General features: G+C 36.2%; 2 protein-coding genes and 1 non-coding gene across 7 annotated transcripts; 2 read left to right on the top strand and 1 right to left on the bottom strand.

Moving 5' to 3' along the window:
- On the top strand, positions 3,780–6,388 carry LOC109726928 (V-type proton ATPase subunit F-like). 3 transcript variants are annotated; one of them, XM_020256750.1, is made up of 6 exons: positions 3,780–3,976; positions 4,144–4,161; positions 4,334–4,411; positions 5,392–5,473; positions 5,775–5,857; positions 6,010–6,388. In XM_020256750.1, exons 3-6 carry the CDS (start codon positions 4,349–4,351, stop codon positions 6,172–6,174), a joined length of 393 nt encoding a protein of 130 aa, XP_020112339.1. In that variant the 5' UTR covers positions 3,780–3,976; positions 4,144–4,161; positions 4,334–4,348; the 3' UTR covers positions 6,175–6,388. The 3 variants fall into 3 exon arrangements, with proteins under 3 accessions (XP_020112339.1, XP_020112338.1, XP_020112340.1); XM_020256749.1 differs by lacking the exon at positions 4,144–4,161 and having other exon boundaries at positions 3,781–3,976; XM_020256751.1 differs by lacking the exons at positions 3,780–3,976; positions 4,144–4,161 and adding an exon at positions 4,198–4,219.
- TRNAP-UGG lies at positions 6,888–6,959 on the bottom strand. The gene has a single exon. It is a non-coding gene; the product is annotated as a tRNA-Pro (tRNA).
- LOC109727086 (K(+) efflux antiporter 2, chloroplastic) lies at positions 8,362–17,640 on the top strand. Of its 3 annotated transcripts, none has more exons than XM_020256972.1 (21): positions 8,362–8,532; positions 8,727–10,364; positions 10,636–10,804; positions 10,946–11,036; positions 11,124–11,260; positions 11,361–11,420; positions 11,504–11,623; positions 12,020–12,088; positions 12,446–12,511; positions 12,744–12,833; positions 13,486–13,590; positions 13,666–13,794; positions 14,478–14,687; positions 15,054–15,203; positions 15,876–15,929; positions 16,039–16,097; positions 16,332–16,398; positions 16,478–16,654; positions 16,755–16,811; positions 16,898–16,972; positions 17,172–17,640. In XM_020256972.1, the coding sequence occupies exons 2-21, from the start codon at positions 8,767–8,769 to the stop codon at positions 17,301–17,303; spliced, it is 3,615 nt and encodes a 1,204-aa protein (XP_020112561.1). In that variant the 5' UTR covers positions 8,362–8,532; positions 8,727–8,766; the 3' UTR covers positions 17,304–17,640. The 3 variants fall into 3 exon arrangements, with proteins under 3 accessions (XP_020112561.1, XP_020112562.1, XP_020112560.1); XM_020256973.1 differs by having other exon boundaries at positions 8,713–10,364; XM_020256971.1 differs by having other exon boundaries at positions 8,626–10,364.

The following is a 17,744-nucleotide window of genomic DNA, read 5'->3' as shown; positions in this document are numbered from 1 at the left end:
GAGTGAACGGTATTTATAGGCGCAGAGCCGCGGAGTCGTTCGAACTTCTACGAGTTACCTGGAACGAGTCTACCAAATCATCCCCTGGACCGAGGCGTTAAAAACTTAAAAGTTAGCTTGTATACCATAATAAGAAAGATTAATAAACTTCAAGCACCATCTATGTGAATTCACATTTTCTCACTTTAATATTTTATAGTTTAAAATATATCAATTTAGTATTCTGTAGTTTTATTTTTCTCTTTTCAGCAGTCATTCCGTTAATTTTTTATTAAACCATATACAAAAAATTTCAGATATCTGACCTATAGTTTATCGAATATTCACTTTAATATTCTTTAGTTTTAATTTTGTTATAGACAACGTGGTATGTATATGTAGTTTAAAATTGTCAGTAGGAAGCACTAGTTTACTCCCAAATGTACTTGAATATACCGTTTGATCGCTTATAACAGTTCATTCTTGGATACTTTTTTTTCCGTTCACATTATCGAGTGAACTGATATTTCATTTCCTTTTCATTTTCTAAGTATCTTAATTAATATATCAGTCCTAAAGCATGCAATTTTCTGAAACTTCTAACAGAGATAGGGGACCATCATCGTGGTGATCCCTAAACAATTGTCGAGGTTCAACTTCAAGTTCGATGCTTCATGTGTTCTAATTAATAACCTCATCAGCCGAGCTCAAATTGACCTGTTCAAACACTAGCACAAAGCTAATCCCGGGCGTTACTTGTTCAAGTTTTGTTCTTACTAAATAGGAGCTAACGATTCATTAGGTTTAGTTGCACATTTCGAGGAACAGTTTGTGAATATGTTTGTAGGCGAGAGAATACACATAGGCTATGAATTACACACAGAAGTAGGTAGCTACACTTTTTGGTGTGGGGTACCTGCTCATGTTATCATCATATTGTTACTTGATTTTGTTTAACATCTATGTTGGTTTTTCTTGCTCAGAGCTGCTCAGCATAGGGCGTGTTTTCTTTGCTGGATCTCCGGCGCGGAAGTTGCTCACCTCGTCGATCAACGAGTGCGGATGTTTGGAGTGACAGACGAAGGCGGAGGTCAGGTGCGGGGAGCGGTTGAGGTGTATGATTGTGACCGCTGGCTCCGACTTCGTGTTCAGCACAAGGTCGCAAACTTTGTACCCTACAGAAGGTGAAGTCGAGATAGGGCGTATGGCCAGTAACTCGCTTCCTCCGGCCCCTTGCGACCCTGGTAAAACAAACACATAGATAACAATTATGAGCAACTTATCGACCGTTCCTAGCGCAAATGGCAAAAAGCTTGGTGGTTGGTATTCGAGTCCCAAGTTCGAATTGTAGTTTTTTTTTTCTTTTTTTCTTTTTTTTTTTTGAGAGAGAGATAGGTAGCACGTTATTCGCTTCGTTTATTTCATTTAGAAATAAACTTAGCTGAAAATGTGAATCAACTAGGATTCGAACTTGAGTCTCGGATACCAACCACCAAGCCCTTTGCCGCTTGCTCTAAGGACGGTTGATAGTTCGAATTCTAGTTGATTCACATTTTCAACTAAGTTTATTTATAAATGAAATAAAGGGAGCGGATAGCATACTATCTATCTCTTCCAAAAATAATAATAATAATTATGAGCAACTTATGTTAACACTAATCTCTTCAAGAAAGTTCCAATTAATTCTAGTTGATTCATATTTTCAACTAAGTTTATTTATAAATGAAATAAAGAAAGCGGATAGCATACTATCTATCTCTTCCAAAAAAAAAAAAAAACAATTATGAGCAACTTATGTTAACACTAATCTCTTCAAGAAAGTTCCATAGTCCAAAACAAGCCCATGGAGACGCACCAATCCAAATTAAGAGAGTTCTATTCTGTTGAGATCTCAGGTCCAGCTTGACTATGGCACTCTCTCAAATTGACCCGTTGACTCTAAGGGCGTGTTTGGTTCACCTATTTTAGACTATAGAATCAGAATGGAATTCGTTGATTCCGATAGTTGCCGTTTGTTTTATAGGAATCGGATTCCGATTTCCATTCCACTCTGGAATGGGAATTGTCAAATTCATTTATGATCTAATCCGGTTTTGAATTCCGGATTGGTTCATTTCAAAGTAACTATTCAAAATTCTCTTTCATCAACACATATCTTTTCTCCTTTCATCACTTTTCTCTCTCTTAATCAAAATATTTTCTCAAAAATTTTAAATTTTTATTTCGATTTCCATTCCAATAATGAGTCAAACATTTTTTGATAATTCGTCATTTTTATTTTCGATTCCAAAGTAATCCAATTCCATTTTCCATTCCTATTCCAATCATGAACCAAACATGTCCTAACTCTTTTCAGTTTTCACCGACACTTTTTAACTTTTTATTATTCGATTATGTAGTTCGGCTACTGTACTTTTATGAGTATGACCTTCTTTGTATTTATAAGTTTTCGATCGTTAGATCTATTTTTTCAACCATTTTCACCCATTAAATCATACTATTCAACAAATTACTCATTCACCCTTAGAGGATCATTATTAACCTAACCGGAGAGCACTCAATTAGTGAATTTAATCTTAATTTTATTTATTATAAAGTAATTTAATCTATTGATTCTTTAAAACTAAGTAGAATTTTTTTTTTTTTGACTAAAATTACTCAAAAATATATATATACTAGTGTAGAAACCCGCGCGATGCGGCGGATATAATCATATTTGATTAAATTTAATAATATGATTTTTTTAAAAAATTTTTAGAATAAAGTTATAATTCAATGAAAAATAATAAAAGATAAAAAAAAGTTATAGGAGAAAAAAATTTGTTATATAGAAATTAGACTCCTCTATACTCTTTTTTAGGACATTTTCTATTAATACAGACGATTTTGTTAAGTACCATAGTGCCTTCAACCCCTTTTCGACAAGTTCATATCTTAGCCGATACTTTTCGTTCTCTGAGGCCATTAGAGGAGAGGGATACACAACCTTTGTATAACTATATATTACAAATTTATGTGATCGAGATCGAGGGAGGAGGGTTGGGGGCTAGGGTTAGAGTTTAACTCACCCGACGTTGACGGCGAGGGCGAGGGCGGCGCGCCTGCAGGGCTTGACGTTGGAGCAGACGTAGTATGAGAGGTCGTTGTCAGAAACGCCGTAAGCCGTGCCCACAGACTTCTCGAGCAATGCCTCTTAGAAAATAGAAACTAATGAGGCGGAAAGTCGAAACAGCGACGTTACAGAAAATGAATTAATGAGACGGAAAGCAAAAAAGGCATATATTACGGAAAAGGAATTAATGAGACGAGGCAGACGTTACAGAAAAAGAATTAATGAAATGGAAAACTGAAAAGGCAGACGTTACGAGGAAGGAGAACGGTCACAATAATTGGAGAGTAAAAATTTTAAGAAGAAGTGATTATGGTACTGCCACGTGGCAAAAGATTATGAGAAATAATGTATGTGTATAGAAATAATTGGAGAGTAAAAATTTTAAGAAGAAGAGATTATGGTACTGCCACGTGGCAAAAGATTATGAGAAATAATGTATGTATATATAGATAGATATAGATAGATAGATATAGATTAATGAGACGAGGCAGACGTTACAGAGAAAGAATTAATTAAACGGAAAACTGAAAAGACAGACGTTACAAGGGAGGAGAACGGTTGCAATAATTGAAGAGTAAAAATTTTAAGAAGAAGTGATTATGGTACTGCCACGTGGCAAAAGATTATGAGAAATAATGTATGTGTATAGATATAGATATATAGATAAAAATATCAGAGAGTGATCTCGATAGTTCGGGGGCCTACACTTAACCTTAGCGGCTTTAGTATTACAAAACCGACCCGATCTTATCCCTTTCTCTCCCTTCCCGGATCATCTCCTACCTCTGATCGGTTCCCAAATCCAAACTAGGGCACACCGGTTTCTCCCTCTACGTTTGATTCATCGCCCCTCTCGAGCTCCTCCCATCTCAATCCTCTAACCAGGTGAAGCACTTCTTCTTTCGTTCGATGTATAGATCTAATCATATTTCTTTTTTCCAATCGGATCTCTACTTTTTCTCTCTTTTTTAGTTATTTTTAGATCTAATTCAGTTCCATTTTTCTCTCTTGATGTCGTAGATTTAATTTATTTGTTACTTTGTTTGTTTCAGACTACTTCAAACAACGAGGTTAAGATGATTTCTCTTTTTTCTTTTTTTTGGTTTGGCTAAAAGGTGGAATTCAAATGTATGAACTAATTTAGGGACCAAAGTGTTTTTTTTTTTTTTATGTTTTTCATGGGTAAATTAATGTTAGATAATTTTAACAATTATCTTTGTGTTTTTTGTTGTTTGTTCGTAGTGAGTGTTGGTCACCATGGCCGGACGAGCTCCGATTCCGACAAGTAACTCGGCTCTAATTGCAATGATTGCTGATGAGGTATGCATATGCTTGTTCTTGTTGAAATCGCAAATCATGTGGTATCTTTCAATGGTGGAAACTTACTGCAATTTCATACTGTAAAGTGTAGGGGCGAAACCCTAAAATACACAAAATTTCCTTGTAAATACTAAATACTTGCTTTTTTATTTTTTTTTACTTTTAAAACCTATATTTTATCCCCCTCAAAATTTCAAGTTGATGAACTTAGCCCCGGCCGTTAGGATTCCATTCCGTTTATTTTGTAGAATTTATGACTGAAAATATAAAAAATGCTCTTGAAAATAGTAGGAATATACTAATTTTTCTTTAGAACAAGGATAGTTTTGGTGATTTCGCCCTCTCCGTTGATACGAAAATACTTCTAAAATTTTGGGGGAACAAAATATAGGTGTTTGAAATTCGGGAGGAAAGTGAAAAAACAGATATTTCTATAATATTTTTTTGTACTTTAGCCAAAAAAAAGGTAGTGTGATTTAAATTCAATGCGTACTTTGTGTTGTAGAGATTTAGTTAGCGGGGCTTTGATACAAACATCTCAGTTTGTGTAATCCTCTAGCTTTGGAACATGGTCTTGTATTTACACAGTTATACGTTTCCATAAGGGTTGTTTGGTTCCCTGAAGAAAATGTGTAAAACTGTTTTTTGAAAAAAAAAAGGTTTTTTTATGGAAAATTAGCTTTTTTGGAAATTTATTTTTCAAATTTCATGGAAAATTAGTCTTTTTGTTTTTCAGCCGGAAAATTAGAAAATGGGGTATTCCATGGAAAACTTTTATTTTCCGAATAATATTTTTTCATGCTTTCCCACAAAACCAAACACCCGCTACATTGCCGTGCTTAAATAATTAAGTTATGTTGGTTAAAGTTATGTTTTTGTTTCTAGTTATCTGGAGAACTGCTGGAGTTGTACACAACAAAAGGGATACTGTAGCCATTTTTTAATTTTCTTTTTTTGTTTTTGTTTTTTTCCCCTTTCAGGACACTGTGACTGGGTTTTTATTGGCTGGAATTGGTAATGTTGATCTGCGGAGGAAGACAAATTACCTTATTGTGAACAATAGTAAATTCCTAAACTAATCAAATAAATAAACCTTCGTGTTTCATTTGTGTTCACATTACATGCTCTTATTTATAAGCACACATCTTTAATGAAGCATTTTATTTGTCTTTTTCTGTCTTCGAGTTGAGACGTTGATCAACCTTTGTGATTCTTGATTTAGTAGCTTCTTCAAATGTGATTTTTGTCTCGCATCCTTTGTATGTTATCATAAATTACAAACCAATATCTAAACATTAGAAAAAAGGGGGTCTTGAGTATTTTGAGCTTTAAAATTGATTTCTTTTGTTGTGGTATTTTGTAGAGACTACTTTGAAAGCAATTGAAGAAGCATTTAAGGAGTTCACCACCAGAGAGGATATCGCCATCGTGTTGATTAGCCAATATGTGCGTATTCTGAACATCTTACGTCGACAAATGTATCTTTCGCAGCATATATTATGTACCTTTGGTGCTTTATGCTTTGTCATTTTTGCATTATTTGGTCGGTATTTGTAGACCATATGCTGAACCTATGATATGTTTCTTCTTATTTTCAGGTTGCGAATATGATAAGGTTTCTAGTGGATCGCTACAACAAGCCTGTTCCTGCTATACTGGAGATACCATCCAAGGACCATCCCTACGACCCGACGCAAGATTCGGTTCTTTCTCGAGTTCGGTACTTGTTTTCTGCGGAATCTGTTGCCTCAGGAAGGTACTGAAAAGCGGTTCGATGTACCCACAGTTTGTGTTCTACACAGAACTTGGTTTCGCTCTGACCTTTTAAGTGTATGTATATGTGTATATATGAATGTGGCGCAATTCCTGTGGGGAAAAATTATCAACTGTTTTCTTTTCTTGTGAACGTCGTTGGATTCTGCGGAAACTTTTGTCGACTGGTTGTTAGCTCTTTGAATGTCTTTTGTGTTTTTCCCTTTTCTCCTTTTTTTTTTTTAGTAGTTTGTATCTTAAGCTGAAGACAAGGTTGTGTTTTTATTTCAGCTTAATTTTTGTTAATTAAACCTATCTAGGATCAGAGTCCCTAAACTCAATGCAATGTATCATTATGTGTGGTTTAATTTGTTTACATTGATCTAAATAGGTTGGATTTTTTATTTTCTTATTTTTTTAAGTAGGAAGCAGTGCATAAAAATACTTCAACGATTTCAAAAAGCAAATAGAAGCGGTGACTTCAAAATGGATTTTCTACCTTTGAAACAATTTTATTTTTTATGCGTGATTAAATTGAAAATGGTATGCACCCGAGTGGTATTCAATATTCATAGAGAGAAATTGTAAAATAATACTAGGTGATACGATTAGAACACATGCTAAACGTTTGTTTTTTAAAAAAAATTATAAACAAAACAAAAAACAATTGTAAATGGTATACACCCGAGTGATATTCATAAACAAAAAAAAAAGGGTTATATTCGGGGCGTTGCGAGAATCGAACTCGCGGCCTCTCGCACCCAAAGCGAGAATCATACCACTAGACCAAACGCCCACTTTGTGATATTTGATTTAAACAATATTCATATTCAATTAAACTCCATGGAAGTTGGAATCGGAATCGGAATAAGCAAGAAAAGGAATCAGAATGATTTATTATCTTATTTTATTTGATTCACCATTTGAATCGAAATCAGAATAAATTATTCTTATTATCAGCGTTTGGTTCAAATAAATATTAGAAACATAATCAAATTAATATGCCAATTTTATATTTCTAATATATTAGTTTAAATTCAAACTGAAAATTAAATATTAAAAATTTACGTGAAAATTTTAAATTATTTCAAAATTTTGAGTATATTTTTTAAAAAAAATAAAATTTGAAATTGAATGGATAATTCAAAATATAAAACTAAATTTCGATTTATTCAAATTCAAACTTAAAAATTATAATTTCAATTTCAATTTGAATCTCTAAATTTAATTTAAATTTTAAATAAAATTTGAATAAAACTTTGGATTTTAAATTACATTTAAATTTAAATTCAAATTTATAAATTAGATTTGAAATGATTTATTGAATTTTAATTTTAATTTAAGTTAAAATTAAAATTAAAATTTATAAATATAAATTTTAAACTTAAACTTATATTTTAATTAAAAAGTAAACTTAAAAAAAATAAATTTAATCCGAACAAATTTATTCCGTCAGGATTCAATTTCTAATATAGCTTCCTAGACCAGATTGAAAGAACGGATAATTGAAGGAATTTTCATTCACCAAAGAATCAGAATCGGAATGAAAATTCCGCATAGCAAATACGGACTAACGTATTTGTGCATTCCGATTCTGATTTTAGGGTGAAAAAGAGACGAACCAAACACGCCTTATATATAGAACTAACAAAATACTAGTAATAATGTAAGATATATCAACGAAATAAGATATAGAATTTGAACTAGGCGGAGATCCGAATATTTCATACTCTTACTGCACAGCCACTCATGCAGATCATGGCATAAAATTGTAAGTTCATATATGATTGAATATTTGTGACTTTGCTTTCTGCGAGTCTAATATAAAGTCACCGATCGTCTGATTTGGAGTTTCAACCGTCAGAGGACACACCGACCGTTTCTAAAATAAGTGGCAAAGAATTTGGTGGTTGGTACCCGAAACCCAAATTCGAATCCTAATTGATTCACATTTCTAGCTAAGTTTATTTCTAAATAAAATAAACGAAACAGGTAGCGTGTTACCTATCTCTCTAAAAAAAAAATAAAAAATAAAAAATAAAAACGTCAGAGGACACCGGGCTTGGCTGAGCAAAATTGACCTGCTAAATTCAAACAAATAAAATTAAAAAATTATTTAAATTAAACAAATAATTTAAATTAAAAAATTATTTAATTTAATTTTTTATTTTGGTAGTAGTAGCAGCACCTTCTCTGCTCTCCGATTCCGCAAAAGGACTTCGGTGAAACAGCTTCCGCGGAACGACGTTACGACCGATGAGGTCTCTTTCCTCCTTCCTTGTGTCCGTGAACGCGCTGTGACCTCCCCCTCCCCTCTCCCCTCCCCCTACTCCGCCATTGTCGAACTCTTCGAGAGCTCCTCTCCTCCGGTGAGTACTCGTCTCCATCTCCCCTTCTCCTTCCTTCTTCGGCGATTCGGTAGATCGCGCTTGATGATTGATTCCATTTCCTGCGGTTGCTAGGGTTTTGGTCGCTGCCGATTGCTGTGTGTTCTTGTTCTCTGAGCTTCTGATTTGAGCTGTTTTTGCTGTGGTTTTGTGGAATTTGAGCTTGTTGTGAGCAGGTAGTGGAATCGTGGAGCTGCGCTTTCTCGAAGTGGGTAGATGGATCTGGCTTGTGTGTTTAAGCATTCGAGGTCGGCTGTTCCTGGAGCGGGGACGAGTTCTAGGGTTCCGAATGAGCGGTTGGGGTTCGGTCGCCATGTTTTTGGGGAAATCAAGCTTAATCGTGGATCGTGTTCTGCGAGGAGGAGGAAGGGTGGACCTCGTAGTGGACAGATTATGTTGAGTTCGACCGTCCAAGGAACTTCTTATGACTATTTTAACTCACTGCCGCGGCATCGGAGTTCGCCAATCGTCCATTTCTTGGGTTCTCAGAAATTGCTGAGGGATCAGCTGCGTTTGCATTGCCAGGCCAACGATTCTTTAGCGCATGTAGACGGTGACACTCAAAGTGTCGAGGACGCTCAATTGCCTCCTGATGAGGATACGAAATCCACCGACAACGCAGAGTCAAATGATTCACTGGAAGAGGGAAAGGATACTCACAAAATAGAGAATTTGAGGGAATTGCTTCAAAAGACTCTAAAGGAATTGGAGGTGTCACAGCTTAACAGCACGATGTTCGAAGAGAAGGCACAGAGTATTTCCGAAACTGCAATTGCCTTGAAAGACGAGGCGGAGAATGCTTGGAAAGATGTTACTTCTGCTGTTTCTACTATCCAGGAAATCATCAATGAAGAGACTGCGGCTAAAGAAGCAGTTCAGAAAGCCACAATGGCTCTTTCCTTGGCTGAGGCCAGGTTGAAGTTAGCAGCAGAAGCTTTGAATTCAAAGAAGGAATTGCAGGACTCTTCTGAAGCCTCTGCACAGAATGAGGAGGAAGAGGCACTCTTGTCTGCTGAGATAGAGATCAAGGACTGTCAGGCCAGCTTGTCAAATTGTGAAGATGACTTGAAGCGGATTCAGACTAAGAAAGCAGAGCTACAGAAGGAAGTGGACAGGTTGAGTGAGATTGCTGAGAAGGCTCAGCTGAATGCGTTGAAAGCTGAGGAGGACGTGGCGAGTATAATGCTTCTGGCTGAGCAGGCAGTGGCCCTTGAGCTGGAGGCCACTCAGCGCGCGAATGATGCACAGCTCGTGTTGCAGAAAGCAGAAATCACGTTGCAGAAAGAAGAAAAGGCTGTCTCTTCTGTTGATGTGGTAGAACAGCAATTGCCATCTTCCCAAGACCAGATTAGAAGTGAAGAACCTCATGCTATCAAGGAGTCGAGCAAAGATGTTCAAGATGATTCTGCATTTGAAAGAGATGAGATGTTAAATGGTGACAGCTTGTTTGCGGGTGATGTTGCTGTCCAGAGTGTTGAAGAGTTTAAATCGGCTGATGATGTGCGTGATCAAGAGAATGGCAAGTTATCTTTGGACCCTCAGAAGGAATCGGAACCTGAACTAGAGAAGTCGAGGAGCATGCCACAAGCAAAGAAGAGTGATGTACAACACAAGGACCTCACTAAAGATAGTACGCCTCTTAGTGCCCCAAAAGCATTGCTGAAGAAATCATCCCGGTTCTTTTCAGCATCATTCTTTTCTTTTGATGTGGAAGACGAAGAGTTTACGCCTAGAATGGTTTTCCATGAGCTCATTTCTTTTGTCAGAAAGCAAGCACCAAAGCTAGTTGTTGGAATACTGTTTCTTGGGATGGGGTGAGTTGCATGGTAAACCAATAATCTCTAACAGTTATCTTAGTTAGTTATATATATATATTTTTTATTTATGTTGCTATGATGTTACAACTTACAAGCATGGTTTCGCTGTCATCTTAATTAGTTTTGGTTGTATGTTTAGACATTTACTCAAAATTAGGCTCGAGCCTTGCCTGGCCTATCAACAAAGACTTCTCCATACTTCCGTTTCTTATCTTAACCACATATGGAATATCTGGAGACTATGCTGATTACTGTTCCTCTTTCACAGAGCTTTCTTCCTCACTAATCGGGAAGACAAGAGTGCCCAATTGCTTAATCAGCCAGATATAGTTACGGGTATTGAAGAAGTTACATCAACTGCAAAGCCTGTAATTCGTGCAATTCGTACGATTCCGAAAAGAATAAGGAAACTCATCCAACAATTACCTCATCAGGAGGTATGTATCTCTTTTTATTAATGGAGTCTGCTACAACTTTCTGTGTCATCTCTATGATAGGGTTTTATTCAAATTCTGATGTTAATGCTGTTGATATAGAGCTACTGTTATCCTTGACTTGCCATTATCATGGCTTTCCAGATAAATGAAGAAGAAGCTTCACTTTTTGATATGCTGTGGTTGCTGCTAGCCAGTGTTATATTTGTACCTATTTTCCAAAAGATACCAGGAGGTAAACTAGCATTATCTTTCTCAAAAATTTGAAGAACAATGCTGCATTTTGTAAGTCAAACTTGGGTGATATTTGTGACTTCTCTAGGTAGTCCTGTGCTTGGATATCTTGCTGCTGGTATCCTTATTGGTCCATATGGGCTTTCTATCATTCGCCATGTTCACGGAACGAAGGCGATTGCTGAATTTGGAGTTGTCTTTTTGCTGTTCAATATTGGGCTTGAGGTATTACCATAGAAACTTTTTAGAACATGCTGTTCTTTTTTCCTTTCTTTTTATTGCATTAGTAAAACCAGTTTTGAAAATCTTCAATTTATATTTGCAGCTATCTGTAGAAAGACTAAGCTCAATGAAGAAGTATGTGTTTGGGTTGGGTTCTGCTCAGGTGATATTTAACTTCCATAACCTTTGTAATGGTAATTGCCATCAATTCTTTCTCGTACATTCATTTAATGTTTCAATCTGAAGGTTCTGGTGACTGCAACAGTGGTTGGTTTAGTAGCTCACTTCGTTTCTAAGCAACCAGGCCCTGCAGCAATTGTTATTGGTAATGGTCTGGCTTTGTCGTCAACAGCTGTTGTCTTGCAGGTATAATCTTTCTGCAAATCATCTTTCTAGCTTGCAGTCCTCATTGGCTAATTGCTTCAAAACTATTTTGTTTAGTACTATAGGTATTATGAACTTATATTTATTATTATTTTTTGTTTTCCAATTTTTGATATGTTTGTGATGAATTTACACTGATTCTTTCCTTTTCTCTTTGTTTATAGCTTTTGTAAATTTCTGGATTGGCCTCACTGTATATCATGTAATTTGTTGCATGTTTTATGAAATTATGTTTACTACTATGGAACTAAATGTTGATTTCCTATTTTGGTTTCAAGAATATATCCCATTCCCTCTACTTTGATACTTCTTCAATTAAATGCGTGGGGGAAAGCTCCTATAACTTAAGTTAATTCTGCCATTCATGCTTCTTATTAGGTGCTGCAAGAACGTGGAGAGAGCACATCTCGCCATGGACGCGCTACTTTTTCCGTCTTACTCTTTCAGGTAATTATTTCTTGCAAAGTTGAATCTTTTTCTGGCCTGTGCAACTTCCACCAGCCTTATCTACAGTGCATGCCGATCATGTAAGATTGGCAGAAATTGCAGTTCATATATGTTCTGCACTTCTGCTTAAATTTTATAATTTTAGTTATGCACTCCTTGATCTCCTTAGTTTCATCATTTCTCCTGCTCTCACAATTGGCTGTTCTGAAGTTTACCATCTGTAGGAGAAGATATTTTTTTGCACTGTATATGCACTTTCTCTAACATCTTTAGTATCTTCAAACTTTCTATATTGCAAATGCCATAACTTGGTCTAAGTCATTTTTGACATCCTTTTTGTATGCTGTGCATTCTCAGGACTTGGCAGTGGTGGTTTTGCTGATTCTTATACCTCTCATTTCTCCTAATTCTTCCAAAGGAGGGGTAAACTTCTTATATCACTCTTCTACCATGAACTTTCTAAAATTACGTAGACACTTATCTCTTTTATTTTTATTATTTTTAGCATCTTAAGTCAAGATTATGCCGGGACAAATGAATGATCGATGTGGCAATAAACCATTTTAATAATCTAGTCTAAGAAATTTAATGCATAGACAAATTGCTGTAAGCCTGTAATATCGCTCCTATAAATAATCTTCCTTGCGTCACTCAGGTTGGTTTCCAAGCAATAGCAGAAGCTCTTGGAATGGCTGCTGTGAAGGCAATTGTTGCTATCGCTGCCATAATTGCTGGAGGTCGCTTGGTGAGTTCATAATTTTATTGTACATGACTAGACATGCTAGGAGGTTACTGCTTACATATCACAATTCTAACTATTGGCAGAATGTTTATGTTCAAGCAAATAACTGCTAGCCTGTAATTTCTTATGTACCAATATAGGAGTAAGCTGATTCCTGGTACACCCTGATAGATTTCATACTTTTGTCTGAAAAACACCTTGGTTTCATCAGTACCTACATGGCCTCTGCAAAATGTGTTTTTTTTTTTCATTTCTTTTTATTAGGACTGTGTGTGGTCCACTTTGACTATTATATGCGCTGTAATGAGTAATCTGTCTTTTGTGCCGGTGCTGATTCTGTGGATGTACAAATAGGTCTTGCTTATAAAATGTTAAGTTATCATGAGATGTGCCATCTATATCTTTGGCTCAGAAGTTCCACGTTTTGGTACTTCTATTATAATTTGATTAGAAATCAAACCTTAGAAACCAGATTATTGTTCTTCTGCCGTGATGCTTTTATGGTAACTTAATTCTTTTTCCTTAAGAAACCATGCTTAACACGCTTATATTTTGAAAATCCATTAAACTGGATTCCACCTAATGGGAGATTTTTGTAATGTTTCTCCATTGGTAAGGATTATTTTTTAATTGAGACAATTTTGCTGCCTGACAGTTCCTTCGGCCAATTTATAAGCAAATAGCCGAGAACCAGAATGCAGAGATATTTTCTGCAAATACCCTTCTTGTTATTCTTGGGACAAGTCTTCTTACAGCTCGGGTATGTGTGTTATTTCATCTTTTCCTCTTTGAATATTCTTCAAATATTTTATCTGTCATACTCTTTCCCAAACAGGCTGGACTCTCAATGGCTTTAGGAGCATTTTTGGCTGGGCTGCTGTTAGCAGAGACAGAATTTTCCTTACAGGTTGAGTCGGACATAGCTCCATATCGAGGACTTCTATTAGGTCTCTTTTTCATGACGGTAAGTGCTCAATGTTACAATTTACAGTAGTGGCTTTGCCATTTATTTTCTGATTGGAGACTTAAAAAGCTGTGCGACATCATTTCATTTTTCCAAAAGCAACTCAAACAAACAATATCCTTGCTTTTGTTTTCTGATAAATTGCAAACATCTATTAGCTTATGGTTATGTAGATAACTATTGGAGGCTAGATTTACTCTTCATTTTTCAGTGTACAAAACATATTTTAAAATCTTCTACGATTTATTCTGCTTAGAAATCCTTCACTTTTCAGTCGAGAAAATGCTTTCTGGTTGCTTTAAATAGACATCAAGGTACGTGCTATGTTAGTAGCATGCTGGCACCAGGCATGAGAGTATACTTTAGGTGATGGTATGGACCACCAGTTGTTGATGCTAGTGGCTTTTTGAACTTTATTTATATATATCTTGCTCATGAATTATAACGACCCGATCCGTTAGCAATAATAACTCGTTGGGGTCACACCACCGGCCAAAAATGCTTAAACCCAGTTATTATTATTAGGGTGGAGGCCTTATATATTCCAATCAAAATCATTTTCCCATCCGATTGTGGGACTATCGGGGCGTTACATGCATCATTCCTTTGACAAATCTTTTTTGTTAAACTTTCCGTATGTAGGGATTTTGTTAAGGTTTCTTTCATTGCTATGTTCTTTTCAGGTTGGAATGTCTATCGATCCAAAGTTGCTGTTTTCGAACTTCCCAGTAATTTTGGGGACACTTAGTCTCTTGATTGTTGGAAAGACAATACTGGTTGCCTTAGTAGGTAGAATATTTGGCATATCAAGTATAGCTGCAATTAGAGTTGGTCTTCTGCTAGCACCAGGGGGAGAATTCGCTTTTGTAGCTTTTGGGGAAGCTGTGAATCAGGTTTGCCTTCATATGTAAAACTGTTTTCCATCTTTTTTTGCCTTCCATACATAAGTCTTTGCTCTCTATAGCTATATATAGTCCTTCGTATGTAGAGCTGTTTTTCCTTTTTATTATTATTATTGTTTTATTTTAGCCATTCGGAGATTGCTATCTTGCTATATTTAGTCAAATTCTTGGTATCATCCATCTTCATCTACATGGTTGATGGCTCAATACGGGCTTTATCTTTGTTTGTTGCACTTGTCTAGACAAAAAATGCTATGCATTGAATGGACTATATAATATTACCAGAGTCTGCAAAATTATTGTGCTACTTGCATCTCAACTGTGAAAGCGTAAACTCCTTGACATTTCTCTTTGCAGGGTATTTTGTCACCTCAGCTATCGTCATTGTTGTTCCTGGTTGTTGGTATTTCAATGGCTCTTACGCCATGGCTAGCAGCTGGAGGTCAGTTGCTTGCTTCTAGATTTGAGCAGCACGATGTCAGGAGTTTGCTTCCAGTTGAAAGTGAGGTATGTTCTTCATGTTATTGGCAAGTTAGTAATCATATTTTGTTCCTTCTTTCATGTATGGCAGTGTTCCAGCAAATAATTACCAGTTATTGAAACATTTCATTGCAAGTTCGACACACTTTTACAGCTGAAATTTATCCGTATAAACTGGTTACCAAAGTTAGTAATCATATAAGGAATTCTAAGATATGGCAGTGTTCCAGCAAATAATTACCAGTTATTGAAACATTTAATTGCAAGTTCGACACACTTTTACAGCTGAAATTTATCCGTATATACTGGTTACCAAAACTTGTTGAGGCAACTTCCGGAAGGGCTGGTTTCACAATGTAAACCAGTTTTTACAGTTGATAGGAACAGAAACTTGTTGCTAGGATTCTGCACTAGTTATATATCTACCATGGGAGGAGCAAATTTAGTGATTACCTAGAAATGCTGGATAGTTAGATGATTTAAAAGGTTAATGTTTAAATGCTGAGTCGCTAGTTTAGATTTATTATTTACTAGTTAGGGATTAGGATAGTTAGGATTGGTATTTCAACAATATAATCTTTATCGGGTGTGATGTTTTTTGTTTCTTTTTCCTTTTTAGTTGATGTTCTCCGCGATTGCGTCCTGTTGCATGGTTTAGTTCTATTTTTAGATCTTAAATGTCTGTTTATTTGAATGTAGACGGATGACTTGCAAGACCACATTATTATATGTGGATTTGGACGTGTTGGACAGGTGCTTTTGTTATCCTTCTCTTCTTAATTTGCTATAAAAGAAGCAAACCTGTGCCTAGAATTGTCTTGTCAGAATTGTAGACTTAATGTGTTCTTGTTGGTTTGGTCAGATCATCGCCCAACTTCTTTCCGAGAGGTTAATTCCTTTTGTTGCTCTTGATGTTAGAAGGTATGCTTCTCCATCCATACGGATATTATATGGAAGTTTAAGAAAATCAGAAACTTCACTAATGATAATAAGATTGGTAGACTGCAAACGTGATAGCGTATACGCTGATGTATAAGAATGATATGATGCAATTAGTACTTATCTACTTAGAGATGTATAATTTTGTTGGACAAGATAATTTCCCATGAAAATAATAGTTTTATACATTTAATTATGGTGCAATTTTGTCAACAGTGACCGAGTGGCAGCTGGACGTGCACTTGACCTTCCTGTGTATTTTGGGGATGCAGGGAGCAGAGAGGTAAAGAGGAGCTTCCCAATTTTTGACAGGGCTTATTCATAATTTTATTTTGTTGACGATTTTATCTATTTTTAACCAGGTTCTCCATAAAGTCGGCGCTGAGAGAGCTTGTGCTGCTGCTATAACTTTAGATACTCCTGGTGCAAATTACAGAACTGTTTGGGCATTGAGCAAATATTTTCCAAACGTAAAGACGTTTGTTCGAGCCCATGATGTCGACCATGGTGTTAATTTGGAGAAGGCTGGTGCCACCGCGGTAAGTAAATACTCACAATATCTCGTCCATGACAACGCTGAAGAAAGATTGTACCCATTCAAATAGCACATGGCATCATTATCGATCCAAAATTTTTCAGGTTGTTCCGGAGACTTTGGAGCCGAGTCTTCAGTTAGCTGCTGCGGTACTTGCACAGGTAAATAGGAATGAATATGCGTGTTGACAAGTTTATCAAACTTGCTTTTCTCTGCATTTCCTAAAGGTCCTAACGCTTCTTTGCAGGCCAAGTTGCCTATGTCGGAAATTGCTGCGACTATTAATGAATTCAGAAGTCGGCATCTCTCAGAGCTCACTGAGGTAAGCAATTCATTAACCAATAGTTTACCCTTCTGGTAGTTTTTGTCTTACTTTGTATCTAAACAACAGCTCGAGCGATAATTAACTAATCACTGCTAATTTTACTGCAAAACATATTCCATGCACACGAGCTTTCGACTATCATGTTGACAAACAAACTCCGCATTCCTGCTCTTGATTGGCTTCTATCTTTGTGCAGTTGTGCGCGACTAGCGGAAGCTCGCTCGGTTACGGATATTCACGGGTTATGTTTAAGCCAAAGTCACAGTCTTCTTCTTCTTCCGACTCTGACGAGAATGATGCTGCAGTTGAAGGAACATTGGCAATATAGATAATTTCTCATAAAAGCCACCTAAATAGCTTGATTTTTTTGAAAACTGTACAGCTGAATTTTTCGTTGCGAAAGCCCAATACTGTATAGAGGAAAGTAGGAGAAGCAGCAAGTAGACTTCATTCATGGATAATACTCATCATTCAAAAAATTCACTGTTGTTGTTTGTATAAATCAGCATCTACTTTAGATGGCTCGTTTCCCCACCCTGTTTTGTATCTTGTTTTCGAGTTCAAAACAACCAGAAACTTGATACTTTTCAAGTTTCCTTAATTTTCATGTTGCTGTTAAAACTAATTTGAGTGGACTCATGACAATGTTTGTTGTGGAATTATGTGAGAAGCTTCTTGTTTTAATTTGTTTTGTGTTTTTTCGTTGAGAAACAGTTCAGCGGCGATGATATGGAGGTTTAGTAAATGCTTCGATTTGTGATGATTACGC

This window comes from Ananas comosus, linkage group 22 (genome assembly GCF_001540865.1).
Source record: "Ananas comosus cultivar F153 linkage group 22, ASM154086v1, whole genome shotgun sequence".
Taxonomy (NCBI): domain Eukaryota; kingdom Viridiplantae; phylum Streptophyta; class Magnoliopsida; order Poales; family Bromeliaceae; genus Ananas; species Ananas comosus.
Note: the sequence above shows the minus strand (reverse complement) of the source record. Positions and strands in the feature narration are given on the sequence as shown.